Raw genomic sequence first — 27397 nt, forward strand, 5'->3', positions numbered from 1 at the left:
GTCTGTAATTTATTGACCAATTGAGTCGTTGGGCTCCTCGTAGCAGCGATTAATACAATCAATCAGGTCTGCAGTAGAATACAGTTTACCTTGAAGCATGTGATCAATCACTCTCACCCGATGTCTGAACTACTTCGTCTGTCTGTGAGGTCAATTGTTTACTCACTCCTCAATCAAGTTGTCCTCCAGGAACCTCATTTTGTGGACCAGAAATGGCAAAATCCTTACCACTTCTGATATCATCCGATCTGCATCGCGGTCGGGCTGTCGATCCCTCGGTCCACGTTCCCTGCCGTGGAGACGAATGACGGTTCTGCCTTTGTGTGCAATGACTTATGATTGACATCGATAATTACAAAGTATATGTATCCAATGATCGCCATCCTGTTTGTGTCTGATCGTTGTTCGGTTGTTGTGTTGTGGCGTCATGGTAATAGATGATCGGTCAGGGTTCACGATCGTATCTGAGGATAAAGAAAATGTTGTGTTCATACAGAATGATAATACATATTACAGTATTCCATGGATTGAGTGTACACGGAGGTGTTGGTACAGTTACATACAGTCGTCATGATTATATAGAGGCATTTTTACATCATTGCTGCAACGTGAAGCCGGTTAGGTCGCCCCAGTCGAAGGCGTCGAGGAATGGATCTAAATCTCCTCCCGGTGGCTGCTGTGTCTTATTAGATCATTGCTCCAGTGACATATATCCATATAAGAAATAGACTTACCATCATGCCAAAGTTCGGCGCGTGCGCCATGCTCACGTCGGGAACAAATGGGGGTGCCAATCCAGGGGTTGCATTTAAGCTGGGAACCTATCGCAAACCAGATTAGTACAGGTTGGGATTTAAAGTAGACAAGAACACTCACTTGGTTGGTCTTGAAGTTGCCCAATCCCCATTCGCCTAGATGGGCGCAATTGGCGTGTCGTGTAAACAGGGTTTGCGCAAAGAGAATAACTCTCTCCACAACCTCCTGCTTGTAAATTTGCGCTTGACTCGGCCAGAGACCTACTTTAACCAATGCGACAATCGTGGACATGAAGAAATATTCCTTGGCTCCCTTGACCACAAGGAGAAGCCGGGATTCGAGACACGTAAGAACCACCTCCACCAGGGATATGAGAGATTCGGGTAGTCCAGGAAGGGTTCGGGTCAAAAAGGTGGAAGCGCCTTGTTTGGAATCAGCATATAGTCCAATGGCATAAGGGTGACTAGGCTTACCGTTGGTCATTTGCCCCTGATGGAGGAGCTCGCATATAGTGCAGTACGCCTGCATGGTCCAGTCGCCCATGTTACAGAGGGATAGCTGTTGCGAGGTTTCGCGTAAGCGCCGTTGTGTGGACAGGATCATCGACGCCACTTCTAAACGAGCCCGGGCGGACGGTGTAAAGAGGGAGTCCTTGGGCGCTTCAATGGCGAAAGGCGTGTGTATCGATAAAAGGGAATGTCCGATTTTGTTTTCCAGCATTGCTCGGATAAGGATTCTGCGGTGCGCAGTTTGGAAGTCGTCCACGTCTGATGTCGGCCAGGTAGGGATCTTAGAAAGGTGTCGGTTCAACTCGAAGTCATAGTGTAGGATATCTTCGTATCGGCAACTAATATGTGGGGAATGCATTAACGCACAGGCCTTGAGGCGCAGCGAAAGAGATTGTACGAGGACCGCTTGGAACGAGCAGTCAGTCATTACACCCAACGGCTTTGCCACCGGAAGCTCGGTGCTGTCCTCGTGGATCTCGTCGTCATTGATGTTGAGTGCCGGAGCCGTGTCATAATCGGCTTCCTGGACCGACGGCGGCATGCCTCGTTCAAGGGATACCTGTAGATCGAGTTCCACAATCGTCGTCCATATCCTTCGGCGCATTTCCATGTTGAAGACGGAGATCCGGCTATATCGAGTCGGATCCCGGTGATAACCGGCCATCATGGCTTGCTTGACTAGCGTTCCCGTCGCAAGCCAAGCTTGGCTGCGTTTCATGCCATGAATATTGAGGGCGATGATCAGCAATGTATTCAGGCGGAGACTGGTCAGCTCCGGGCGCTTGATATGCGCGTTCTCTATCCACTTCTCGGCATGCACGACCCACTCGACGGCCGTATAACATTGCAGATGGCCGTCATTCTTCATTTGCAGGGTCTGGAAATCGGCGAGATTCCATGCACACGAAAGCACTAGGAGAAGCTGCACCACAAAAATCGGCGAGACCAAATCCGGCTGATCTCGCTGCGGCCAAAACGCTTCCAGTTGCTTGAGGAATGATGGGATGTGAAAGATCCGATGGGTGGATTCAATGTAGGTGCAGTACAAGGAGATAAGCTCATCCACCACTGCACGTGACGGGATCATTGTGATCAAGGAACTTGTGGTGGGCATGGGGAATGGCTCGTTCAGAGGCTTTCTCTTCCAAACGCCTTTCCTTACTCTCATTAGGTCCGGCCGTAACGCCGATAGATGCGGGCTGGCTTGACGGATCTCCTCCGCAAAGGCCCTAAGATCAGGAAACTACATAGACGTAAACATGCGGCCAAAAACGAAGTCATGACTGGGCCCCTAATAGATACCAAGCTGGGGGGAAAGACGAGGAAGCAAGGGAAGGTTTACCTGCGCGATAAGGTTGGCAAAAATGCCCGACCCATTGAAACGGGTCTTTGTCTCTCGTCCTCGCATCATGATCCGAGGGGAGACATCCAATTGCTGCGACGGCGATGCAGGAGTGTCATCGTTATCGTCTGGGTAGGGGTGGGAGGTGGAATGATGATGGGATTCGGGAGGGTGACGGGGTCGCTGGAGGAGGTCGGTGTTGACATATGGCTCCTGGTTGACGGCGGCCTTGGGGGCACCCAAGACGGTTTCCAGAAATTTATCACGTTTTTCCTCAACGGGATGCGAGGGATGACACCGAGATGCGAGACTGCTTATCCCCGAGTCCGGGGTAGGGTGGGCAGTCGCCCGATCAATTGGGGGCATTTGCACCGTGGTTGTGGGACCTCGCTCGGAGAAAACGGGCGAGGCAACTGTATTGGGTTGCTGCCAAAGGAAGCCGTCCTCATAAGTGCATTTATTGGGTGTCTTGCTCTTTTGACAACGACTGCATACAGGATACTCACGGTCGCAGCGTAGTTTCCTGCTGCGACACTGCATACACGCCATGGTTCGTCTGCGACGTTTCCTCACCCGTTGCTGCTCGGGCGGGGGTTCATGGTCGGAAGGAGCAGCAGTAGCAGCAGCGGCCCCCAAAGGCTGCTGGTGAAAGTCGGCCATAATGAACGGAATGGATACTTTTATTTTTTCTCATCGGAGACAACTGCTGGGGAAGGGAGTGACTTGCGAAGAAAGAGTTAGTTAGTTGGCCCCTCTTCTGTTGATAGTGGTTGTATATTGATTGTTCTTTTGGTCTTCGGGGGTAGTAAGTAGAGTCTTGTGTGTCCTCGGACGGAAGAACACAACCAAGCTCTCTCTCACACACTCAAGTGGCAGTTGGTCTCGCTCACTTACTGTATGGACTCTCACTCGGTCGGTCGGTCGGTCGGCCGCGGCAGTTCAGATAAGAGAAGCGAGTCGCTGGGCTTACGTGTTTGGCCCACCGGCCCTTTTCCCCAAAACGGGCAGCTTCTCCCGGCCAGGTTTCAATCCTTCCCTGAAATGTTAACGATCTCCGAATGTGCCGTGTATTGGTTCAGGGAGATTTAGGCAGAGATCAAATGATCCCCTGTTGGTTATCTCTTTACCTTATCCAATGGCCTTGTTGTGTCGTTAGGAAATCGTGGGATTTTGATGAATTATGACTGCTGAAATTGCAGCCACTCCCTAAGCGGGGATTTATCGGACGGGAAGAAGATGAGAAGAAAAAAAAAAAACTCTCTTCTTCCTTCTCCCACCCCCCCCTGACCGAGGTAAGACAGTCAGACAAACCCTCAAACTCAGACTGGTTCCAATCAACCAGTCACTGCGCCTCGTTGGACTCCATCGTGTTAGTCATCCGAGTCACGACAGCAGCCAGATTAACTAAGAAGTAAACTAGTATCTGGTACTAACTAACTAGTACTAAAGTAACAGTATGAGAGGGTCTCTGGCTTCTTGCCTGTCTCAGCCTAGTGGTAGGGGTTCCCAAGGGTTCCGGCGCACTTTTCTTCTTAGTATTTTTATTCTTAAACTTTCTATAAGCTTAACAAGGCTTGATGGGGAAAGACCCATGTCGGAAAGTAAAATTCCCCCATGAGTGTGATTTCCACCAGCTGTTCAATGATATCTACTTAATTTGAATCCCAGTATAGAACAATGTACTACGTAATTAAGAGAGATGTTGAGGTCTTGGCAGTATAATAGGCAGAGGGAATTGTTCGAAGATGACAGCAAGGAAGATCAGCCATGTGCTTCGTGTAATGGTTCCATCTACTCACAGCCATCACTACTAACTTTGTGAAACGCACGGCAAAAAGGGTCCCTGAAGTGGGCTGAAGGATTTCCGTCTTTGACAATCTTTCTCCTCTCATTGGAGAGTTACCCTTCACTACGGAGGTACTTAACTACCGATTGCCAACGGAGGGAACGGACGGAGGCAGCAGACGCTATGACTCCGTCACTAGTCTGACTATGCACAAGAATTAGGGTGCCTGGCAGGCACTTCAGGCTCGTATGTCCATCTCCTCCGGTCGGGGATAGGCCTCGGGATATTCGCCCCAAGGCCATCTCCGAATCTTACGGCCGTAGAATGATATAAGGGATTAAAGCCGACGAGTTTTGATGTTTTTGCGTATCATTTTTGACTCTTGAACTATCTTTCTTTTGATCTCTGGTCTTGCGATCGTATTACATACAATACACACGCTGTGCTTAGCGAGACAATAATCCTCATGTTCCGATCGCTACTCTCGCGCGGCGGCCTTATCCGCAACGACAGCTACATTTTCCCGACGGTCGATCCGACAGAGGATGGCCCGGACTGTAAGAGGGATTGCGCCGACTGCACCGTGCAATTTCCCTCCAAAGTGAAGGTTGAAACCACCAAACCGCTATACGGTCATATCAAGGAATTCCACACCCATGTCCTAGTCGCAACGGGGAAATCGGACTGGACCGAGAAGGTCGAGAACGAGAAGGGTTCTTTAATGCAAGCCTTTGACGAGTCCTCGCATCTATCCAAACATGGCGTATGTCTACCCCCCAACTCCTCCTTTGAAAAATCGCTGCTAATCGCAACTAGCGCTTCATGATCTCCGCTTCAAATCTGACACCCCCAGAAACCGACGATGAAACAGAAAACCAAGGAACCACAGTTCTGCTCTTACCATCGTTCACTTTTATTGATGCCGTCAAAAAAAGCGACGTCAATGAAGTGATCTCTCGTTTTATGGACGCACCATTATCCCAAAATGGCGCCATCCCCGCTAATCCAGGGTCCAAACTGAACCCCCGGCCATGCCAATACGACTACGTGGTGTTGCTCTGCTCCCATAAACGACGCGACGCTCGCTGCGGAATTACTGCTCCGTTAATCAAGAAAGAATTGGAACGCCACTTACGGCCTCTGGGGCTCTACCGTGATGCAAACGACGAGCGTCCCGGTGGTGTGGGAATTTTCTTCGTTTCCCACGTGGGTGGTCACAAGTTTTCTGCCAACGTTCTGATCTATCGGAAGGAGGAGCAGCAGATGATCTGGCTGGCCAGAATCAGGCCTGAACATTGCGAAGGACTCATCAGGTACACCCTTTTAGAAGGAAAAGTAGTACATCCTGAGACGCAGTTGCGCGGAGGATTTGATAGAGCTCGGGGATTGACGAGTTGGTGAGACTCTGTATATTTCCTATAGCGAGATATATATATATCCACACTAGACCCTATTACCACTAATAGATTGATGAGAGATGATCAATGGATCCATATTTTTTCCTCCCAGAACTATATATACCCTTCGTACTACATACAAATGTGAAAATGGAGATTAACCCTTGTCTCAAGGATCGCGGTGGCTTAAACAGTAGAAACCGATTCCATATTCACCCGGCTATAGATTTGGCAATTAAAGACCGCTCAAGATCTCCACTATATGCAGACGACGGCAAATGATAGTGACTGCTACTCTATCGCTCTGTCAAGGACCCCGATTGGACAGACACGCTACGTCACTCCACGCGGGTGCTACCCGCGTTAATTGATTTCGCGCACGCGACGGTCCAACCGCCGGGGCTGCAATTAGCCATTACTACAGTTACTCCTGACGCACGGCTCTCACTCCCTTGAACCACCTCTGCAGACTGCATTTCTACTTACCAAACAGTCTATTCTTACCGATACCCCATATACATCTTCTATCGCCACCAACATGCAATAATGGCGACCGTCATGGCTCCGGAGATGGCAACCCAATCCGCCAATCTACGCGCCGAACTGAAAGAATGGGAGCGGGCTTTTGCGGACGCCAATGGAGGGAGAAAGGCCGAACGAAGCGATATTAAGAAGGTCCCTGAAATCGGTATGAACAATATATTTCCTATTCAGCTCTTCTCATCTATCATCTAACTCACAAATTAACCCTCAATTCAGCAGCAAAATACAAAGAATACTCCCGCCTAAAAGCCCTCGAGACATCCTCATCCAACACCAAGACCGACAAAAACCCCGTCCAACTAGAAGAACGACCCAAGAAACGCAAACACACCTCTCCAAACGGCCCTTTAACTTCTCTCACCACATCAACCCCCCGCAAAGCCTCCAAAGGCGCCGCGGCAGCATTCGAAACACCCTCCAAATCCCGCCCCGTCGCAACCTCCCACCCCTCCGAAGTTGATCCCTACGACTCCCCCTCTGTCCTCCGTCGCCTCTTCAGCCCAAACACTCATCAATCCCCTTTAAAGACAGCCATCGGCCCGACCCCACAGCGCGATGGAAAGGCTCTAGGCCTCTTTGACCTCCTCTCCGAGTCCGGCGGCAGCACTGCCACTCCCTCCGCAACACGCATAGCCAGTCTCCGCGACAACGCAGTCCAGACCCCCTCACGCCGAAAGAAACAGCTTGACACGATCGCCGAAGAAGGCGAAGAAGACGAACATGAAGAAGACGACGACGACAGTCCGAGAGGCGCACGCACCCCTGCATCATCAGGCAAGAAATGGATGCTTTCCACCCTCTTCGCAACCCCCACAACATGGCGCTACGCAATGATGGAAAACGAAAACCAAGGCCCCCGGTACCCAGCATACATTCGAACCAACAGTACAACATCGAAACAAACAGAACCGCAGCATGGACCTAACGCCGAAGAAACCCCTTCGTTCCTCCGCCGCGCACCAGCAACCCGCTACAACCCCAACACCCACCCCAACGGAGACGACGGCGGCCTAAGCCCCATAGCAGTACGCAAGAGACCCCAATTCGTCGGAAAGGGCCTTTCAGCTCTCGTTCAAGGCCTCCGCGACATGGAAGAAGAGCAAATGCAGAATGACATGGACATACTTCATGAAATCGAGGCCGAACAACTGCAACTGCAACAGCAACAAGCAGGAGGGGATGCCGCAGATAGCCAAACCCAACAACAATACCCATCCACCGAAGTATCCCGCCCATTTAAAAAGAAGGGCCAGAAACGAACTACCCGCAAAGTGCGCATGAAGCCCGTTACCGCGAAACCGAAAGCAGAGCCCCAGCTACCCGCTTCGGACGATGAGGAAGATACCCAGGATGCAGATGCGGATGCGGATATAGTCCCCGAAACACAACACCTCAATATCCCCGGAACTGAACCGCACGATATAGACGAAGAAGAAGAAGAGGAACTCAATTCACTCCATTCCTTTTCAGGGTCCGAACCGGACTTAGATCCCGACTATGGCTTCGACGAAGATGAAGAGACATTATCTAAGCCTCCGGCTAGAAGTAAGAGTTTCTCAGAGAGAATGAAGGAGGCGATTGAGGCGGATAAACCGCAGGGGCGAGCGAATGATCAGGAAGTGGATGATGAGAAAGAGAAGAAGAGGAAGGAGAAGACGAAGGAGAAGACTCAGACTCAGCCGCGTGCTAGGAAGGTGAATCCGGCGGCGCATGCTAATTATCGGTCTTTGAAGTTGCGGAATCGAGGGAGTAAGGGGAGGTACGGGGGGCGGTTTGGGAGGAGGTAGATAGGTGGTAGATGAGATAGATGGAGGGGATGGGATTGATAGATTACAGTGGAGAGAGGATACCTAATGTTGTCCCTGTGGTGTCTTGTCTGCGCGGGACATGATATGAGCAATGACTATAGCATAAGTATATAATTCTTCTTGAGATACCATATCAGTTAAACTATACATCAAGTCGAGGCGTCTATATGTCTATCATAGCACATACCACACAACACAAATACCCCGAGCTTTACAGCTCAATCAGGAACATACCGATCCCGAGCATATTGCACCCGTCTTGCCTGAGCCACAGCATCCCGAGACGACCTACCCCCTCTCCTAGAATACGACGGTTTATTCACCCGTCCAGAAGAACCAGGGAACCTCGGCCCCCTATCACCCCGATACACCGGCGTAGCAGTCCTACTCTCCTCCCTCTCCCTCCGCGAGTCCGAAGGACGAGCATTACCACTACCAGCACCACCACCCACAGTATCCTCATACTGAACATTCCGATCCCAATCCTCAAGAGAAACATACGGACTCCTCAACCAAGCCTGCAACTCATGCAAGAACAACCGGGCATTATCCCTACCCAGAAAATCCCGCAACAGTTCCTCCGCCTGCCCCGCACTACCCTTGATATCCACAGTCCGTAGGATAGCAATGATATACTCGAGCAGAAACTCTGCGTTATTGCCGCGCCGGCTTTCGAGTCTCTGCTGGCCGGGGCGCGCAACCCCTCCCCCGCCTTGTCGTTGGTCCTCTGGCTCTGGGTTGAGGAACTCGAAGACTTGCAGTTCCCGACGGATCCATTTCCGGGCTCGCGAGACGAGGTCTTCTTCGCGGTTGAAGCGCTCCGGCGTCAGTTCGCGGTATTGGGAGAGACGGTTGGAGCCGACGCGGAGGGAGTAGAGTTGGTGGCGGTAGATGCGTTGTCGGCGGCGGAGGGGGTCGGTGGACGACTGTTGTTGTTGTTGAGGACGGGGGCTGCGCGGACGACGGGGTCGGCGGGGTGGACGATGGTGTGAGGGTGTTGGTAGATGTGAGGTGGTTGTGGTGTCGCTTGTGCTGGCGGGGAGTTGGTAGATCTTAGGTCCGTTGGTGTTGTCGAGGTTGTACTTTACGGAGGTGATCTCACTCTTGCCTATATGTAGTCAGAGACTTGCTGGGGGAGAATACGAAAGGTGTACATACATAGCGGACAGTTGCGACGCTGTTCCAGCCAGCTCACCAAACACAGAAAGTCAAAGTTCGCATGGCGACATGGCACCGCGATGGCGGCTTCGGAGATGGGTTCGAGACAGATCACGCACGGGTCAGCGTCGTGCTCGCCTTCATCGTGCGCTACCTCTTGCAGAGTCCGCTGGAGGATTTCCTGTTGCAGGTCGACATCATCGGACATGAGATCGACACCCGACCGCTTGTTGGAAGCTTGAGGACGGGTTGATGGGTGTCATGGAGCGATAAGTTGAAGCAGTCGCTTTGCGGCGTATCGCTGACCGCCTGGGACGTCATTCCTGGCGTTACCGCCTTTACTGTGGGCTTCACCGCCAGAATGTAGTGGTTTCTGTCGGCAGAAACAGTACGGGAGACGGTAGTGCCCGTGTGGCAAAACAGGTATTCACTGGGGATTACTAACTGCCACGGAGTTATTTATCGCCACGGGTGTACTACTGTGTAACTTCAGCAGTGTTTGGAGTTTGTCATGAACTAGGTTCTGAGCTCAGCAGAAACGTGAGCTCGACATATATAGATAAGGAGATTCATTTATGAATGCGTTATTAACTCTGGAACTGTCCCACAATTCTGTTTTTCCGCAAAATAGTAGCTTTAGTCTGCTGGTTCTTTATCCGAGTACTGTGGCCAGCCGTGTGGTTAGTGTAACAATTCCGTGCCATTCGGCCGGAGGGAAACTGGGTGCTGGCGTCCACCGTATCACAACTCTCGCGGCCGCATACATTGGCGAAATCTCCGCAAAACTCACCTCAGTCGCAAGCTGTAGCCAAAGAAAAGTCCTACTTCTATGTAGAGACATGCACTAACGATACACTGCTGATTGCTATGATTGATGAACAATGAGATCTGCGAAGGCTGTAGTCACTGAAAACACAGCCGCCGCCATGCGTGTCCAGGCTCACGGCGCTCCGGCGCGAACCATCACAAGTTTAAGGCGATGGTCCATAGCCAACAGAGAGCTGCCAGGTAAGCTAGCTCTACAGGAAACCTATTACTGTACTGACGTTCTTTCTCTTCGGAATCAGCGGTATCCCATATCCGTTCTATTCACGTCTACGACTTCGATAATACTTGTAAGAATAATCCGTGGCGCCGGCGAACGACAGCGTCAAATTAATCCCGTCCAGTGTTCTTGAGTCCTCTTCCAAACCCACAGCTATGGAACGGCCCGACCATCGGGTTTCTGCAGGCCTACGAGAGCTTCGCGAATGGAGGCTGGTGGCACGATCCGAACTTGCTGGCCGCGACCGGCGACGGTATCGATAAGGAAGAGCCACGAGCCTGGGAGGGATGGTGGAACGAGCAGATTGTGCGGCATAAGTGATTGTGTTCGGCGTGGCTGGCAGAGAACTGACCTGTTACAGGTCCAATTGGTCAAGCTGAGTATGGAGCAGAAAGACGCCCTCACGGTGCTTCTAACAGGCCGCGGCGAGAGTAATTTCTCCGATCTTGTCCGGCGTATGGTGGACAGTAAGAAGCTGGAGTTTGATCTCATCTGCCTCAAGCCTGAAGTTGGCCCAAGGAGCCAGCGATTCTCCACTACTATGGAGTTCAAGCAAACTTTCTTGGAAGATCTTGTTCTCACTTACGACCAGGCCGAAGAGATTCGCGTTTATGAAGATCGCGTGAAGCAGTGCGTGTTCGCTACTACCTTTCTTGTGACACACTTCTGATGTTCTGCCAGTGTGAAAGCTTTCCGGGATTATTTCGAGCAACTAAACCGCAGGTTCCAGGCACCCAATAGTGGAAGAAGGCCCATCGGCTCTGAAGTCATTCAGGTCGCCGAAGGATCAATGTACCTTGCCCCTGTAATGGAGACTGCCGAAGTGCAGCGGATGATCAACTCCCATAACCTTACTATCCGCAATCCGTCGCTCAATCGGGCCAAATCTCCTTACGGCCGGCTTCGCATCAAGCGGACTATTTTCTACACTGGATATTTGATTTCCAATGCTGATTCTGGTCGGCTAATCCGCCAGATTTTGAACCCCATGCTGCCATTTGGGCATGCTGATTCTAATGATCTGAAGTACATGGCCAACAGTATACTTATCACTCCCCGTCCAGCGCCCCGGTCCATTCTTGACAAGGTCGGTGGCATCGGTAAGAAATTGAGCTGGCAGGTTACTGGAACTGCATGCTTTGAGAACCGCGTCTGGGCTGCGCGCCTGACGCCTGTGCCAGCCACAGAGAAATACTACACAGAGAACCCCCACCCCGTGGTAGTGCTGGCGGTGCGCAAAGGCGCCCGTCCGATTGACGCGGGTAAGATCCAGAATTGGCATCCTGTCCCTGCCGACAAGGCCTTGACTTTCGAGACGATCGTCGGAGAGAAGGTTGTCCTACGTGTTGAGGAAGAGAACCCCAATGAGGGCGAATGGGAGAGTCAGTTCTTGAATAAAAACCACAAGAGGCGTCATCAGCAGGAGCGGGATGAAGAAATCCTGTATCCAGATGGAACTCAGGAGGGGCCGCCCCATAGCAGGCCGCACTATAACCCGCGGTATGGAGGCAACAACCGCAATCACCATGACGATGGACCTCGACGAGGTGGCTCATACCGCGGCCGCGGCCGTGGGTCATCACAGCGAGGCAGAGGCCATCAAAACCGTGGCGGCACCCGGGGTCGAGGCCGTGGTCGTGATGCTGGACCTCCAGGAGGGTATCGGTCCTTGGATGACTATGGTGGCGGGTATGATGGGAATCACTACGAGGAGAAACCAGGACCAGGCGGGGGCCCGGTGATGAACTATTAGTTTTGGCTTTTATCAAGCTAACAGCGGTGTCCTGGGTTGTTCATTCCATGTTTACTTGTTGCATACTGCTGTTAAATGATATCCTCAAATGACACACTACCACCAAGGTTATGTACCGCAATTGCTCATCCGACCAATCTGCTGCACGATGCAGGGGTCAGTGAAATGATACAGACTAGTTGATAGATACCACACGAGATCCAAATTAATGTCATTCGAACCTCTGCAGGAAAGCTCGGCATAACTTTATTACCTCCACTGCCCCTACCATTCAGCACTATATGCCGGAGAGTATATTTCACATACTTATCAATGATATCTTCCCTTCCAATTTCCCTCTTCATACCCTCAACAGGCATGATCACGCGGCCGATGGAGATGTTCTACTCTATGGGAAGGGTGCAGCTGTATCTAAGGAAGTTTGAGCTTAGTGATATATAAGTAACCCAAACGAACAGTTCAATTGCAAAATCGTAAATTCAAAATTCAGCTGGCAGTCTGTAGCTAAAAAGAGTAAGTAATGTCATCAAATCATTCTGCGTAAAAATCAACCCTAACATCGTGAAAACCGTAGCATCATAGTAGTTCAATTTTCAGGCGGTGCCTGAGCCAGCCGCAGGCGTAGCAGGGACCACGGTCCTACACTGGTAAGCTCTACCCGACTTCCGTTCAATCCAAGCATAGCGCCGCATGTCTTCCTTTGTAGCCTGTGTACCCGAATCTACCCCGGTACTATTCAGTAACCGCTGGAAGGCCTCATCCTTCACATGCAACATGCGCTGATCCTCTGTGCAGAGATCTTCCTTCGTGATTTTCACTCTTTTTGGTATCCTGCTCATGGACAGAATTGACTCCAGGGAACGAGCACCATGTAGGACGCGGGGAGTGAACAACAGTGCATTGAGGACACCAGGATCCATGTCAATGAATTCTCCTTCGCCAAACCCGAAATTCCTCTGAAGCATGCTTCGAAGCAGCATCGCTCGACGGAGGACGAAATAGGTCTCGTCCCCTCTCCCCAAGCTGCTCGGCCCGAGGATGTTTACGTGCCCTGCCAAGTTATCTTTGAAGATTTTTTTGATTCCGAGGCGCTGACTTGGGGGTCTCTGACAGTTCCGGAACACGCCAATCGAAAGTGGCTTGTTTATCGTTTGGCTCTTCAGATACCAGTTGAGAACATTGTTAAGATAAGTGTAGTTTATCTCGTGTTTGACGTATCCTCGGAGTCTGCTCACGAAGTCCAGTACTTTCGCACCTTGAAAATCTTCAGAATTGAAGCTTACTTCAGGAAATCCATTGAAGTGGTCTGTCCCCTGTTCGAAGAAAAAGATGGCACGCCCGATGGGACATCGTACGCTATTGTCGAGGTATTCGCCGTCTTGCATTGGAGCGAGGAAGTATTTCAGCCATCCCAGCTTCTCGTCGCCGAAATCGCTATCGAAGTTTTCAAAGAAGACCAGTGGAAGTCTTCCTGATAGTATCTCGCTCTGTACTTGGGAGAATGTATCTTTCAAGTCACTGTATTGATACACTTCGGAAATATCCAAGTTGATGGAGGTCAGCGTTGGTCCCGAGGTTCTATCAGGGTTTCGATTCAATTCATCAAGTAATGCCGTGACATGCTTTTCGGATCTACAGAAATCGGGGGTCTCCTCGGGCCTTCTCACCAAGCCACTGCTGTCTGATATGTCTCTGAAGAATTCTTCATGACTCGATTTGGTGCCTCCGATGAAGATGTAGATGCCACGTCCTAATGGCCGTTCTACCGCGCCGTCCTTGTATACACCCCTCGTAATGGATTTGAGGAAATGCGGCAACCACCCCAACTGTCTTCCTTGGAAGGTCGAGTCAAATTCATCGAAAAATACAATGGGCATCCCGCGGGTGGTCCGTATGGCTTCGAATGCACGTTGGAGTTCATTCTCGTGCTGGAGCTGCGAGAGATTGTATTCCAAAAATACAATGTTATCCCTATCGGCTTTCAGTGTGTCCCTAATGACCTCCTTCACACCGAATGACTTTCCAGACCCTGGCTGGCCGAACACGGCAATGGACAAAGGTTTGGGTTCCCTATTGTACCGGTACCATTCCTCAACCGTGTTGGCAATTTTTCGGAAGCCATCGACTTCCCCCCGATCAGCCGTGACCAAGTTGCCAAACCGGGCACCGGGCATGTATGGTAGTACACACTCAAAGCCATGTGTCAACGTATCATGGGCAGCCTTTTTTGTGGAGCACGGCAAACTGTCAAGGACTAACGGTTTTCTGAAAGTCTGCTCTTGAGCATTTTCGTCTTGCACGATCAGATCTAGCTCCACAGACACCAAAACCGGTTCTGAGCCAGATTCAAGTTTCATGCGGTCGTTAGTGGGCATGAATTTCTGGGTGTTTCCTTTTGGAAACATAATCGGGGCACAGCGACGAGACCATCTGATTCCAGTCATCATTGCGTCTCTCATTTGCGTTATGCCGAGATCCGCAATGGACCCAGCGGATTCTTCTTCCAGAGAGGACACAAGTCCACGCTCCCAGGCAACCATCAGCTCTTTCTTCAACTTTTCCCACTTATCTCCAATGAATCCAATGAATCCAAATTTCCTCATATCATTATCTGAGTACGAGCGAATAAGCTTGCCTTCGGCGCTGGTTGGCTCGTAGATGAGATGGGCCTTGGTACCCTGGGTATGGAAGCCCTTGTAGATCGCGCCTTCAAACCCAATCTGGATAAGAAGGTGGAAATAGTTGTTGGGTGATTGCTTCCCTATCCTTCTGCAAGTCCCTTCCATCACTCTCCAGATATTCTCGACCGTCTGGCCCCAGGACAGGCGGCGGTCTGTAGTCGTCGATCTAAGTAGGTCATCTGCATCAAAGACAAGCAGAACATTCTTCTCTGCGCGTTGAGACGCATTAGCGAGTGTCACAATCCTATCAGCACTTACCCATCTCAACCGACTCACGATAGGCTTTCTTCCGCTGCCCCTGATTCTGTCTTCCACCTGATCTGCCGTACTGTTGCCCAAATATTCAAAGGTTGAAGCCGCATTCGGATTCTCCCGAGCCAATCCCAGCAATGCACGAAAACTTGGAACATCAGCTGGTTTCACATTGTTCTCGACGTTGATACCGAATATCAGTGTACCCTTATGGTACCGATTTCTTGAGTCCTCATGGTCGGCGGCAGCATGAACCTAGATACAATCACCGACCTGTAGTCGAAGTCAGTACACCTGATGCGGGGAAAATACGATATCGGCAAACAGCTCACCTCCAAGGTTTCAATGATTTTGGTCTGTTCAGTGAAAATTCTTCCTTCGTGCTAGAGAGATTTCGATGAGCTGTATTCAGAGTGTTTGACAGAGAGGAAGATGATTATTGCGTACATATTCGCGGTCATTCGTCATGAACCTGTTCTCATGGCTCATCCAGCGAAGCCTGTTCAGAGCCTCGTCGCCGCGTCTATAGATCGAGAGTTCGAACCATGACCGGTTTGCTCCGGCGACAGTAGATCCATTGTCGTCGGAAGAGGTCACAAGCTGAAGGCTGTCGAGAAGCCCCAGAAGGGAAGCACTCAGTTCCTGGCGAGAGTATGTCAGATTAGACTCTTCGGACCAATTTAAACAGAAGAATGACATCTTACCTTTGATTTGAACCATTTCACGGTTCGAGCTCCTGCCACAACATCCCCTTGGTTACCACCGTCACCTTGGTCGTGATAAAAGCCGCTTAGGCCAACTTGCTCATCCCTTTTGGGGAGGGGTTGAGGGTCATTGACGGCGGCCATTTTGTTTCTGCGTGCTGTCTAGTTCGTTATTATTGATCTGTGCTTTCTGGTTCTGATCCTTGAAATCTGGTGCCACGAAAGGTGCTTTTATATCTTTCCCATGCCGCTACCCCACGAAGGCCGACAACATGCAGCACAGCTTCCGACACAATGCACAGTACACCAACATCTCCGAAGCTAACTTCTGCTGCAATCATAACATGATCCCACAATTCCGTAATAACCCAGTCGATACACGTCACCCATGCAAAATGCGGATAGCACCATATCAGCTGGAATGATATACGCAAGCATCGAGAAATCCAACCAATACATGAGTTGGAACGGGCTGTGCCGACTCCAAGGGATTGCAACCCCAGCTTCCACTATCCAATCCGGATGTATTCTCCACTCACACCTAGTGGGCTTCTGGTGGTGTATATACTTCCATCTTGTAGTTCAACAGGAGTGCAAGGACTGAATTTGGGCCGAAAAGGATGTGTTTCTGTTAGGATCAGCAAATAGACTCCGCCGGCATCTTTGTTTGGGGTTACTCCAAATCCCCCGCATTAGATGCATATTTCAAACCCTCCTTTAGCGAGAACGGCATTGATTCTAGCTAAGCCTAAGCTATTATGTTTTATAATGATAGTATAGGTCATTATAATAAATCGAACTACATAGCGCAGTATATCGATACATCTCAAAAGTATGAATCAGCGTCCATGTGAGCATTGTCAATCTTGCGAATAGCTGTGATCAGGCACTCCAATCTTTTCCTTTCTATCTTATATGCACGAAGTCATCTATGCTGCCTATCTAGTTTTTGTCTGTGGGGCTACGTGGTGGTATGCCTGTGATATTTGCGTCTGCTGTACATTTTTCCATGAGTGCATGGTGCATGGTGCACCACGATAACTGAGTTATTGTGCATATACGCGTTAATGAGATTAGAGAAAATATTCTCTAGCTTGCGATCCTGATTTTGATTGGACCATGCAAGCTGCAGTATGTGTTTTCATTTAGGTCGCATACGCAGAGACACAAAAACGGATATGTACATAGCCTTGTCTCTTATGTAGCCTACGACAGCTGCCAATGACAGGAGCCAGCTCTCAGCCTTGCATATAACTGAGTCAGTTCCATAGTAATTCCAGAAGCCATTTTGAATTTATGCCTGATCGGCGGTTCCCTTATTGTCATCTTGGTAGGTGAAGTCATGTCTAGGGTTAGGCGTGAGCTCTGTTTAGTGATAAAAACAGTAGATCGATAAGATAGTATTGGGGTATATGCTGAGACCATTTACTCTTCCTTTTTCATTACCTCTACAGTCTGATAGTAGGACATGGAATAGTATTCGAACTGGGGAGTAGAGCATGAATATTGAAAAATAATTAATATTCCGAAATACGAACGAACCTCAATGAATAGTAGTATTGCTATCCATAGTACAGTAATGCTTCCTATCAATATACATAAGTTAACAGGCGATTCTAGTAACGAGTTACATTCAGTTCAAAAGAGCCTGCACAGCACCCCGCAGGAGATGCAACTGTGTTTCCAATTCGTCGATCTTTATCATTATACGCAAGACCATGCAGGCTATGGAGCCCAACCTTTATAATAAATCGGCTGTTTACTGTGGCTCGGTTAATCTTCTACAATAGCACGTAGGGCACAATATTACTTTGAGTTGGGTTCTGTCTCCTATGTCCCAATGCAGTCTCAGTTGAGGGAAGCCCTCTATCGACATCAACTTGCTTCAGAATGGAGGTGTGTCCCTTTACGATACTATATCTTGTTACCTACCTAATTTAGAGTCCGTCACAATGATCTTTGGTTTGGGCCTTATCTGTTTTCAACATTTGACTTACTTGTGATGGAGCAAGCATAAGTTCTACAACTTTGTTGGAGAATGAGATTGAAGAAAGACTCATTCTACACTGGATACCATTGGCGCCTGTTTCAACTCCAAGAAGAAATGGCTATATTTCTAAACCCCAAGTTGGGATCTACAATAGAAATTTCCGTGTGGGGAAGTGGTAACTGTGCTAAAATGCAAATTCATTTCATAGAGACGGTCCTTCGTGCTAAGTTGGTAGCTGAATCGGACTGACTGCGCTGAATATATATCCCTGTGACATTGCCTTATCTGCCAGTATCCTGGACACTTTTTCCGATTAACTATCCTTAAGGCATAGCTGAGTTTTGAAGCACCCATTGGTCGTTGAACAAACGCTTGCCACATTAATGTGCCAGAATGATGCGAAGGCAACAAAGGAGATGTTCTGCATAGTCGCATAGACTGATCTGTGGGCATTAATTGCGCTGCTTACTGCATGCAAGAATGGTGATGTGCGCAGAGAAGTAAAGGTATCGATGTGCCCCTTTACCAAGCTAAGTGGGTCAAACAAGAAGTTAACTGCGATACTATCGATGGGAATTCTCACGGTATGGCCGTGAAGCAAGCTGCGAAACTTACCGGGCGTCAAGGGTAAACTATTTCGCTAGCAGCAACTAGAGCCATTCCCGGAAGCGTGCTAGATCTGCAAAACTTTATTTCATCATCGCCATCATGTCTGTCCATGGACCGGAAACCCCGGTTCGCGCGTGTCCCACTTCGCACTCGCTGTTGGATCGCGAATGCTGAAATTATCGGGGTTGTTATGGTGGTCCCCTACTGAAATGAGTGCTTTCAAATCTTGGACGTCCACCCCAACACACCGGTTAGGAGCTGTACATGCCGAGCATAGTTAACACACCATTCCAACGCCTGACAGGAATAACTAGCATCTGCAAAGCAACAACTGATAAGCAAACTTCAGCTGGACAGTTCCGAGTGATAAATCTTCTGCCGGCATGAACGTTCAACAAGTCGTGACGTCACAGCCATGAAGTCTCACGAAGCTACGATGCAACTCATCAGGGGGTGGGTGACGTGCTACAGTCTTTCTCATATTGGAAATGAAGTCATGCAAGGGTTCAGAGTCGAGACCAGTAGCTATATCCGACGGATCAACGCCCATCCAGCTGTCGACAGCCCCAGGTCTTTCCGTCGGATATACGGCTCTATATCCGGCATTACGGCTATGACCCCGGCCGAGATGGACGTTCGCCTGTTAAAACTTGCTTTAGAGTTCATTGACCAGAGGATGGCTCTAATAGCTGCAGATTGCCACTGCATCTTGTTCTTATAAAGTAACTATGTCTCCGCTGATGTATCGTGGTGATATAGGATCAGTGTGTTTGTTGCTCCCTTGGGCCCCCGAGATCGACTAGCCCTCCCACATCATGGAAACTATTCGAGACTCAGCATTTGGGAAGCTAGTACGCATCTTCAGCAGGAAGAGATGGCTGCGTTACCCTGAAGAGGATGATACGGGCATGTGGACCGAGTACCTGAAGACAGAGAAACAGGTCAAAGATGAAGAAGCAGCAGCCTCTGAAAGCGATCAGGAAAACCTCGGTCTCTATACTGTTCTTTCGCAGGCGTCCAGAGCATCACGTCGCCTATCAACCGCGTCGACAGCTAGGCATGACGGGGCAGAAGGAGCGCATCCAAATTCCAATGCATCACTTGTCATCGATTGGAGCGGGCCGGATGATCCTGAGGTAGGTATAAATCATATGCACTGTCTCCGCCTGCATCCGATAGCTTGATTTCGTGCTGACAGGCATATAGAATCCGCATAACTGGAGCACATTCAAGAAGTTGTTCGTTAGCAGCTTAATCTGGCTTCTGACGTTCGCTATCTACATCGGCTCGGCGATATACACCCCTGGCATCCCCGGCGTCAGTGAGCAGTTCGGAGTGAGCAGTGTGGCTGCCACGTTGGGACTAACACTGTTCGTATTGGGATATGGCTTGGGTATGTACTAGCAGCATCTGCTATCATCCTTCCCAAAATCAGCTATCATGGTAACTAATAGCATAACAGGCCCAATGGTCTGGTCTCCCTTGTCAGAACTCCCTCCAGTCGGCCGAAGCCCTACGTACGTCCTTACACTGTTCGTCTTCGTCTTCTTCCAATTTGCCGTCATCTACGCTACAAACTTCGGAATGCTTCTAGCCTTTCGATTCCTTACTGGCTTCATTGGATCCCCAGCTCTAGCCACTGGCGCAGCATCCATGGGTGATATCTGGAACCCTAAGATGCGCGACTACATGATCATCATATGGGGAGCATTCGCCATCTCTGCACCAGTCCTAGGACCCCTGGTAGGCGGATTCGCAGCACAAGCAGAAGGATGGAAATGGACCATATGGCAGCTCCTCTGGGTCTCCGGCTTTGCTTGGGTTCTCCTATTCTTCTTCCTCCCGGAAACATTTGCACCCAACATTCTCTACCGGCGAGCTCGTCGTGTCCGCCAGATCACCGGCAACTCTAAATACCACTGCGAAGCCGAGATCGAGGTCGCCAACATGAGGAAGATGGTAAGCTCTCTCTCTCCCCCCCTCCCCCCCCCGCCTCCCTCCTCAAATCTCTACAATCGGTCCACCCCCACTAACAACACCCCATTCACACAGGACATAATCTTCGAAGCCCTCGTCCGCCCCTTCGAACTCTGCTTCTTCGAACCCATCGTCCTAATCATGAACCTCTACATCGCCCTCATCTACGGCATCCTCTACATCTGGTTCGAAGCCTTCCCCATAATCTTCAGCGAAATCCACGGCTTCAACACCGGCCAAAGCGGCCTCGCCTTCCTCGGCATCCTAATCTCCACCTGCGCCATCACCATCCCCTGCTACTTCTGGTGGAAATGGAAATACCAAGCCAAACACTTCGACGAGAACTGGAACATCACACCGGAACGACAGCTGCCCCCAGCCTGCGTCGGATGCTTCGCCCTCCCCATCTCGCTGTTTTGGTTCGGCTGGACGGGCCAATTCGCCTCCGTGCATTGGATCGTGCCCATCATTGCGTCGATGTTCTTCGCCGTCGGTGGGTGTCTTATTTTCAATTGCATTTTCTGTTACCAGGCGCATGCGTATCCGAAGTATGCGGCGTCGGTGCTGGCGGGCAATGATTTCTTGAGATCGTCGTTTGGTGCGGGGTTTCCGTTGTTTGCTTCCGCTATGTTTCATAATTTGGGGGTTGGGTGGGCGTGTACGTTGCTCGGGTGTTTGTGTGTGCTATTTGTGCCGTTTCCGTTTGTGTTGTTGAAGTTTGGGAGGAGGTTGAGGATGGCGAGTAGGTATGCGAGACATGATATTTGATGGAAATGGGTGGGGTTGGTGTGATTGTTATGTATAGGGTTGTTTTGTATGCTCATGATGGTTATGACTTGATGGTTTTTTCATATGGCGCGTTGTATAAAAGTATTTCGTATATTATAATACCCCGAGGATAATGGAAATGATATGTGCGTGTTGTATCGTCTGCATATTGTATATCGTGTATTGTGCATTGCATTTGCATTTGCAATTACTTACATCTAGACTAAGAAATTTAAAACAATCGTGCAACCAATCGCGGGAACTATATCATCTTTTATACATGATCAATCATCAATACTAACCATAACAACGAGAACCATCCATGAGCAAAATCCAAGGCAAAGCCGACAGAATGTACATAAAACAAGAAAGGACAACGGGGAATATTTGGCAGTGATTCAATCAATCATTTGGTTTTCAACATGTAGTGAATATAATCTTTGTTCATCCGGGCGAGACACTTAAAAACAGACGGTCTCAAATATGTTATCATGGTGATGGTGATGACAATAATGCTCATTATGCATTTCTTCATGAATCCCGTATTTCCATATCCATTGTAGTCCATAGCAATCCATATCCGTAATCCATGTGCCGTAAAAAGATCCATAACAAAATTCAATCGTTTCGAGTTGGAAGGGTGGGTGTAGGTGTGGGTCGTGATTATTCGTTTTGCTGGGTTGGTCGTGTGTATTCGTGTCGTGTCGTTGGGGAAGGGGAATCGGGGTGTAATATGTCCGGGGGAAAGAAACCAAAACCAATCCAAGCAGATATAATGCAGCATCAAAACAAGAAAGAAAAACAGCGAAAAGAGATCATGCTAGTCCGTCAACTGCTGGATCAGTTTGACGCTCAGAATCATCACTAGCAGTCCTATCGTCACGACCACCAGAAGCCCAAATCCAAACCAGCCGAGAACCATAGCAGATGTACCCACACCACTCTTGACACTTCCGTTGCCCAGATCCTGAACTATCGTGCTGGCGGCTACGGATGCGGTGTGCTGCCATAGTACGGACACAAGGACGAAGACCGAGGCTACAAAAGTCAAGGCTAGTGCTGCTTGGGATACAGGTCGCGACGGAATCGGCCTGGCTTCGATCTCGGAACCGCTGGGGTCTAGCTCGTCGTGCCATCCAGGGAAGGTGGCGAGGATGACGAAGCAGAAGAAAGCGAGAATGACGGCAAGAATTCTATATTGTAACGGTAAGTCAAAACAACTTTTTGAGGGTGGAAGGTGAGAACGTACAGAAGATATGGGAAGACGACTGCATCTTTGAACGTCGACGCTACCCAAATCAGGTTCAACGGATCTTGGTCGACTGTGACAATCTCCGCCAATGCTGTCGCATTCGAATTGCAAATGTAGGATCCGGCGTCTGGCTGTACACAGATGCCAAAATAACCCACACGGACTTCCATCTCGGCTCCTCCCACAATATTTGCTGTTGCTGTCACTACCCCCGGATCTACCTGAGCGAGGTTGAAAGTTGGTTTGTAGCGCTCATAGTACATGGAGATCAGGAAGATGTCGGGGATCTGCGGGGAGGACGATGAGCATCCTGCTAATAGTAACGCTGGAACAGAGTTAGTCGCATTGTTGGGGAGAGTCGGCAAATGACTGCTCACATAGTAGGATGATCGCCACCGCGATGATAATCATCAACACATGGTGGTACCCGACCAGTTGCAGAACCCCTAAATATCGACAGTCAGTATCTCTAGAGAAATATCCAACATGGAGGCACGTAATGTAGACATACGGGGTAGCTTCGCTGTTAGTCCCGGCATCTAGGGCGATATGTTCTTCGTATTCCTCTTTCTGTCCAGTCCAACTCGCTTCTCGGGACTCCGAGAAGGAGTGTTGAATGTCCGGTGCGGCTCACTCTGTCGGACACCACCCGACGACGAGCGGTATAGCTATTGTGGTAGGGACAGGGCCCCGAGTCGACTGTCGATAGGGTCGCAAGGCGGAGCACGCGCTTGGTGAGGGAGAGCACCGATATGGTTGGAATGGAATGTGACGGATCTCGTGGGCGATGGAGTATTGGGAATGTGTCAATGCGGGAGATGGAAAGAATGGATAATTCCCTTGTCCCACGTTGGACCCTGACAGATCTAAGGGCAGTCAGAATGCAGAGAAAAAGTAACGAATCGGTCTTGTGGGTTGAGATAGATGGGTTGCAGTATGCCGAAAAGAGGCAAGTGGAATATGGGAGGGGGGAAGATGGGGAAGGGCAAGAGAGTGAAGGGGAGAGGGAGAGGGAGAAATGGCTCGTAGCTAAACGAATCCTCCGAAAACCTCGAATCGCGCAGCGGCAGGGTGGATGGCGATGGCGATGATGGTGGTGATAATCGAGGAGGCTGGGAAGGGCGTATACAATTAACTGACGGGCGGAAGTGGCCCAATGGGGGAGGCTGGGCCACTGGTCTTTTGTTTACCGCGTTGGCCCGCCTCCCGTTCCCCGGTAACCATCCCTCACCGCCTGCTGTATTCTTATCCGTTACTGGCGCTTGTCCAGATCGGGCAGGTTGATCGTGTCCACCGATAACGCTAGCCGGATCAGATCAGCCCCACTGGCTTATCGGCACCTGATCGGTCCAGCCTCCAATTCGGAAATCAAGAATCAATTTCAATAGTACACCCTGCTCCATCGGTACCTTGCTTAACTTTTGGATCATCTTCTAATTATATCCGCCCACAGCTGGCACTGCAAATGCTATTTTAGAGCTAATTCTAGTCTCATTCTTATCCTCACAACGCTCGCAATAGCTGCCTTGTTGCTCACATTTTAGCGTCGTACTGTACTGGATAGTATATATATTTAACCAGTTTAATACAATTCATCTAATAGGAGTTATTTTTGACATTCACGAAAGTGGAGCAGCACCAGTAGTTGCTCATTGGTATTGCTAGCAGTGATATACTTATAATGCTACTGATACTAAGATTTGTTTACCGATGATACTTGTTTTTTAGATAACGCGCTGCATAGAGAACCGAGCCCTTGCACGACTAGTAGCAGCTGCGTTACTCTGTCGTTCCCCACCAAGCCTCTCATTTCACCAAGCTAGGTGCTGCGAGACAACATCATTTACTTGTAATTGTAAATCTCAAAAGTCCTTATATATTGGGACCACTTGAATATCGAACACGTGCCCAGAATCAAGGTGCTTCCAGAGAGGACCCTACAATGACTACTCGTGCGTATCTACTGGTTCAGGTCCACGGCCACAGTAGTCAAATGCTTTATTTAAGAGGTATCTAATTATTATAATTCATCTACTGGATGTGGTATGTGTAGAGCGCTGGAAGGCTAGAGGATATTTATCAAATGCCCTGTCACGGAAGGCCTACCAAATTTTCCGGCATGGCCAAGTATAATCAAAATCTGTAAGGACCCATAACGGGAGCAGGTGTCCAAGCCTGTGTCTTCAAAACAGGGCCCTGGCGAGCGCATATAAGAGTCGATGTTATATGTATAGGAAAATCAAGTGGTGCAACGTGAAGGCCATGAAATGAAATCCAGAAAGGGCTTTCACATCGAGGGAGAGCGAGTGTAGGTCCGGTTCCACGCATGTAAGATACTTCCAAATAATGCCAATGTCTAAGATGTAATTGCACCTCGAGAACCCAAGATTCTATTTACCCATGAACGAGAATCGTCGCACATCAAACGAGGCAAGTCCCACTGGGGCTCGGGTCTCGCCCTCAGATTCTTCATCTTCACTATCCGGAATGATCATGTCTTCACTGCCTTGACTGGGAGTTGCCAGATTTCGCACAGGCTTGTGATCAAGCTTTGGAACTGCAGGGCTCTTTGCCGGTGATTTGGAGGCTCTAAATGCTGCCAGGGAAGGCGAAACACAATTCAATGATCGAGACCGAGCCAAGGCGCTTTGGCCTAGCCGTTGCAATGGCGTCGTCCGCTGACGTCTGGGAGGTGTTCCCAACAAGCCGTGCCGCACTCCGGTAGTCGCCTTGTGCTCATTTAAGGAACCTGACTGATGACCCTTACCACCAAGCTTATCATTTCGATTACCCACACCAGCAGTTCCGGCCTGGAAGACGTATTTTGAAAGCGTGGGAGACTTTGCGACAGGCAAAAGGTTCGGTGTATAGCCGTCGCCAGCATCATCCGATCTCTTCTCCGAAGCTTGTTCAGAAGTGGATGAATTCTGCTCTTGAGTTTGCTCTTTGCAGTCTTCCGCAGGGGACTCAGGAGCACCCAGCTCAGAAGTAGCTGCAGCAGGCGTTTGAATGGACCTGTCATCGATGGAGGATGAATTAACACGATTTGGAGTTTCAGTCGCTTGGCTCGGGTCTGGCAGCTGTGTCATGAGGTCTTCTGCAGAGTCATCGGAGAAGACGTCCAAGGTAGACTTGCGCGCCTTCTTGGTGCGGGTAGCCTTCTGTGCGCTTGGACTAGCATCGTTAACACTGCCGGAGAAGAATCTGCTGCGGGAATCCGGGGGATTCGGGAGGTTAGCTTCCTCTGCATCAGAACATAGTCGCTGCCGCTTAGCGGGCTGCAAATTCGATGTTCTGGAGGCATGTGCCAGGAAGGCATTACGCTCCACACTTCTAATCAAAGGGCTAGAAGCCCGGTTTGACGACCCGACTGATGACGCAGATCGCATGAGTGCTGGCCGTGATGGTGCAGGAACACTGTCCCAAGAGCTGTTCACATGGCGTTGTAGCAGCCGTTGTTGGCTGGGAGAGGGGCTGAGACTATTCGGGTCCAACTCTGCCAAGGGAACGCGCTTGGGGGTGAAGAAGGAGTTGATCGGCTTGTTTGGCTTGAGTTCAGCAGACGAGCCCAGGGTCTGTCGACGGCTTATCGTGTTGGTCAGCCTCTTATCGGCCGGCTTAGCTGCGAGTGATGGCTTTAGTACAAGACGTTCCTTTGTCGTCGGGTCGAGATCGCCACGAGCAACTCCGACCGCAACGTCAGGTTCCACGTCACCACCGATAAACGTGAGTTCTTCCAACTTGACATCAGCCTCAGGCGGTGTTAGGGTGACCAGTTTCCCAGCTTTCGGACAATATACCCTCTGATAGAGGAACGTAAGCTCCGCCTGTCTGAAGTTGTCCAGGTAATCGGAGGGAACGTGGTATTGACCGTCAAACTGAAGCATCCGCAACGCCCGTTCTACGTTCTTGTACTTCCGAATGCTTCGGTAGGCTGTCTTCAATCCTAAGCGTGCAATGTTGGGGAGATAATCGCAGCCACTGAGGATGCACATCCTTCGAAAATCGGCGTCTGTCCACCCGATCAGACTTACCTCTCGGCAGGCCGAAAAGTCAGCACGGTTGATCTCAATGCAGTCGCCATGTTGGTCGAGCTTGGATAACAACCGCTTTGCACCAAAGACGAGCAGATCAGAATCCTCTGAAATGATACCAGCAATAATGCCTTGCTGTTCCAGGTAGGCCAGTTGCGCATCTGCCTCGTACGGAGCCACAACATATTGGACATCTATCTTCTTCAGTTCCTCTATTAACTCCCGCGCCATCAAGGGCGTCACGTCAACGGCCTTCTGCAGTTCCTGGTATGCCTCTGCGATCCGCCCTTTTCGCTGGAGTTCCAAACCGAGGGCTTTGCTGTCCTGCCGTCTCTTTTGACGCTCCACCTCGGTTCCAGCCTTGCTTGGCAGCTCATCGCCGTCGAATACAAGATATGGAGTTACCCCGAAGTAGAGGAGCATGCGGACTCGATTCAAGACGAAGTCGATGTGTCTGCGATACTGTGAGAAAGGGATGGTGACATACAGCCTTATTAGCTATGAACGTACTTCCTAGTAGGCCTTTCCAAAACCAAGTCCACCGCGCAGGCGACAGTGCCTCGATGTAGCCATCCATATGCATCGATTCCCAGGGTCTGCCCACTAAACTTTTTCAGGTGACATGGTTTTTGGATCGATTTGAGCAGGCCATGAAGCCCTGTATTGTGTGTAAGCAAATGCAGCACTTCGCAAGTCAAGGGCAATAAGAAGCATACCTTTAATGCCCATTGTCAGCGTCCTTAGAAGACCGAATACTCCTCGTTCAGGGAAGTAGCACCGCCGAAACAGACATCAACTGGTGTCTGTTGGTGCTTAGAGGTCAATTTTGACGACGGACATGGGAATTAGAGGACATCAGTGCTCGGTAGCATGCACCAGGCCTAACCAGCACCTAAACAGTCGCGAAATGAGGATGACCCAGACAACAAGATTGGAATGTTACCTCCCTGGTCCCTCTGACGCGCAAGGAACGCGATGGGGAGGCCCCATCCATCCGCTCCCCTGATTGGTCTTGTCGAGGCGGTGCCGCCAC

General features: G+C 49.9%; 9 protein-coding genes across 9 annotated transcripts; 4 read left to right on the forward strand and 5 right to left on the reverse strand.

Annotated features, from left to right (window-relative positions):
* Positions 1 to 595: 595 nt before the first annotated feature.
* Positions 596 to 3267, reverse strand: BO87DRAFT_297420 (putative C6 transcription factor; the record flags this gene model as incomplete). Its single annotated transcript, XM_025619021.1, has 5 exons — positions 596 to 676; positions 735 to 821; positions 877 to 1178; positions 1230 to 2508; positions 2608 to 3267. The coding sequence occupies 5 exons, from the start codon at positions 3265 to 3267 to the stop codon at positions 596 to 598; spliced, it is 2409 nt and encodes an 802-aa protein (XP_025484584.1).
* A 1430-nt stretch (positions 3268 to 4697) lies between these two features.
* BO87DRAFT_412066 (sucrase/ferredoxin-like domain-containing protein) lies at positions 4698 to 5870 on the forward strand. The gene is made up of 2 exons (XM_025626480.1): positions 4698 to 5156; positions 5210 to 5870. The coding sequence occupies exons 1-2, from the start codon at positions 4860 to 4862 to the stop codon at positions 5792 to 5794; spliced, it is 882 nt and encodes a 293-aa protein (XP_025484585.1). The 5' UTR covers positions 4698 to 4859; the 3' UTR covers positions 5795 to 5870.
* A 361-nt stretch (positions 5871 to 6231) lies between these two features.
* On the forward strand, positions 6232 to 8231 carry sld2. The gene is made up of 2 exons (XM_025620068.1): positions 6232 to 6478; positions 6550 to 8231. The coding sequence occupies exons 1-2, from the start codon at positions 6337 to 6339 to the stop codon at positions 8118 to 8120; spliced, it is 1713 nt and encodes a 570-aa protein (XP_025484586.1). The 5' UTR covers positions 6232 to 6336; the 3' UTR covers positions 8121 to 8231.
* Positions 8232 to 8273: 42 nt separating this feature from the next.
* BO87DRAFT_403069 (RING finger domain protein) lies at positions 8274 to 9560 on the reverse strand. The gene is made up of 2 exons (XM_025625737.1): positions 9300 to 9560; positions 8274 to 9249 (listed from the first exon to the last, which is right to left on the reverse strand). Exons 1-2 carry the CDS (start codon positions 9505 to 9507, stop codon positions 8360 to 8362), a joined length of 1098 nt encoding a protein of 365 aa, XP_025484587.1. The 5' UTR covers positions 9508 to 9560; the 3' UTR covers positions 8274 to 8359.
* A 498-nt stretch (positions 9561 to 10058) lies between these two features.
* Positions 10059 to 12295, forward strand: BO87DRAFT_324580 (rRNA 2'-O-methyltransferase fibrillarin-like protein). The gene is made up of 5 exons (XM_025620069.1): positions 10059 to 10307; positions 10367 to 10414; positions 10469 to 10650; positions 10706 to 10974; positions 11026 to 12295. The coding sequence occupies exons 1-5, from the start codon at positions 10181 to 10183 to the stop codon at positions 12095 to 12097; spliced, it is 1698 nt and encodes a 565-aa protein (XP_025484588.1). The 5' UTR covers positions 10059 to 10180; the 3' UTR covers positions 12098 to 12295.
* A 395-nt stretch (positions 12296 to 12690) lies between these two features.
* On the reverse strand, positions 12691 to 15878 carry BO87DRAFT_348906 (uncharacterized protein; the record flags this gene model as incomplete). Its single annotated transcript, XM_025620994.1, has 3 exons — positions 12691 to 15285; positions 15478 to 15672; positions 15735 to 15878. 3 exons carry the CDS (start codon positions 15876 to 15878, stop codon positions 12691 to 12693), a joined length of 2934 nt encoding a protein of 977 aa, XP_025484589.1.
* A 2827-nt stretch (positions 15879 to 18705) lies between these two features.
* On the forward strand, positions 18706 to 21056 carry BO87DRAFT_348907 (MFS transporter; the record flags this gene model as incomplete). The annotated part of the gene is made up of 5 exons (XM_025620995.1): positions 18706 to 19469; positions 19540 to 19726; positions 19796 to 20292; positions 20386 to 20968; positions 21028 to 21056. The coding sequence occupies exons 1-5, from the start codon at positions 19149 to 19151 to the stop codon at positions 21054 to 21056; spliced, it is 1617 nt and encodes a 538-aa protein (XP_025484590.1). The 5' UTR covers positions 18706 to 19148.
* Positions 21057 to 21638: 582 nt separating this feature from the next.
* BO87DRAFT_77351 (Fig1 domain-containing protein) lies at positions 21639 to 22975 on the reverse strand. Its single transcript, XM_025629549.1, has 4 exons — positions 22842 to 22975; positions 22708 to 22776; positions 22328 to 22655; positions 21639 to 22271 (listed from the first exon to the last, which is right to left on the reverse strand). The coding sequence occupies exons 1-4, from the start codon at positions 22867 to 22869 to the stop codon at positions 21899 to 21901; spliced, it is 798 nt and encodes a 265-aa protein (XP_025484591.1). The 5' UTR covers positions 22870 to 22975; the 3' UTR covers positions 21639 to 21898.
* Positions 22976 to 24354: 1379 nt separating this feature from the next.
* BO87DRAFT_348914 (putative exonuclease) lies at positions 24355 to 27315 on the reverse strand. Its single transcript, XM_025620996.1, has 3 exons — positions 27081 to 27315; positions 26875 to 27022; positions 24355 to 26818 (listed from the first exon to the last, which is right to left on the reverse strand). The coding sequence occupies exons 1-3, from the start codon at positions 27091 to 27093 to the stop codon at positions 24721 to 24723; spliced, it is 2259 nt and encodes a 752-aa protein (XP_025484592.1). The 5' UTR covers positions 27094 to 27315; the 3' UTR covers positions 24355 to 24720.
* Positions 27316 to 27397: the final 82 nt, after the last annotated feature.

This window comes from Aspergillus neoniger (assembly GCF_003184625.1).
Source record: "Aspergillus neoniger CBS 115656 unplaced genomic scaffold BO87scaffold_2, whole genome shotgun sequence".
Lineage (NCBI taxonomy): Eukaryota > Fungi > Ascomycota > Eurotiomycetes > Eurotiales > Aspergillaceae > Aspergillus > Aspergillus neoniger.

Excerpts from the sequence above, each read along its gene's own strand:
- BO87DRAFT_324580 (XM_025620069.1), top strand. The coding sequence starts at position 10,181 with ATGAGATCTGCGAAGGCTGTAGTCACTGAAAACACAGCCGCCGCCATG. Across the intron at positions 10,308-10,366 it reads AGCCAACAGAGAGCTGCCAG|CGGTATCCCATATCCGTTCT; the intron begins GTAAGCTAGCTC and ends CTTCGGAATCAG. Across the intron at positions 10,975-11,025 it reads TATGAAGATCGCGTGAAGCA|TGTGAAAGCTTTCCGGGATT; the intron begins GTGCGTGTTCGC and ends ATGTTCTGCCAG.
- BO87DRAFT_412066 (XM_025626480.1), top strand. The coding sequence starts at position 4,860 with ATGTTCCGATCGCTACTCTCGCGCGGCGGCCTTATCCGCAACGACAGC. Across the intron at positions 5,157-5,209 it reads CGCATCTATCCAAACATGGC|CGCTTCATGATCTCCGCTTC; the intron begins GTATGTCTACCC and ends AATCGCAACTAG.
- BO87DRAFT_77351 (XM_025629549.1), bottom strand. The coding sequence starts at position 22,869 with ATGCCGGGACTAACAGCGAAGCTACCCC. Across the intron at positions 22,777-22,841 it reads ACTAACAGCGAAGCTACCCC|GGGTTCTGCAACTGGTCGGG; the intron begins GTATGTCTACAT and ends GTCGATATTTAG. Across the intron at positions 22,656-22,707 it reads GGTGGCGATCATCCTACTAT|CGTTACTATTAGCAGGATGC; the intron begins GTGAGCAGTCAT and ends ACTCTGTTCCAG.
- BO87DRAFT_403069 (XM_025625737.1), bottom strand. The coding sequence starts at position 9,507 with ATGTCCGATGATGTCGACCTGCAACAGGAAATCCTCCAGCGGACTCTG. Across the intron at positions 9,250-9,299 it reads GCGTCGCAACTGTCCGCTAT|GCAAGAGTGAGATCACCTCC; the intron begins GTATGTACACCT and ends GACTACATATAG.
- BO87DRAFT_348914 (XM_025620996.1), bottom strand. Across the intron at positions 26,819-26,874 it reads TTGGAAAGGCCTACTAGGAA|ACACATCGACTTCGTCTTGA; the intron begins GTACGTTCATAG and ends ACAGTATCGCAG.
- sld2 (XM_025620068.1), top strand. The coding sequence starts at position 6,337 with ATGGCGACCGTCATGGCTCCGGAGATGGCAACCCAATCCGCCAATCTA. Across the intron at positions 6,479-6,549 it reads TAAGAAGGTCCCTGAAATCG|CAGCAAAATACAAAGAATAC; the intron begins GTATGAACAATA and ends CCCTCAATTCAG.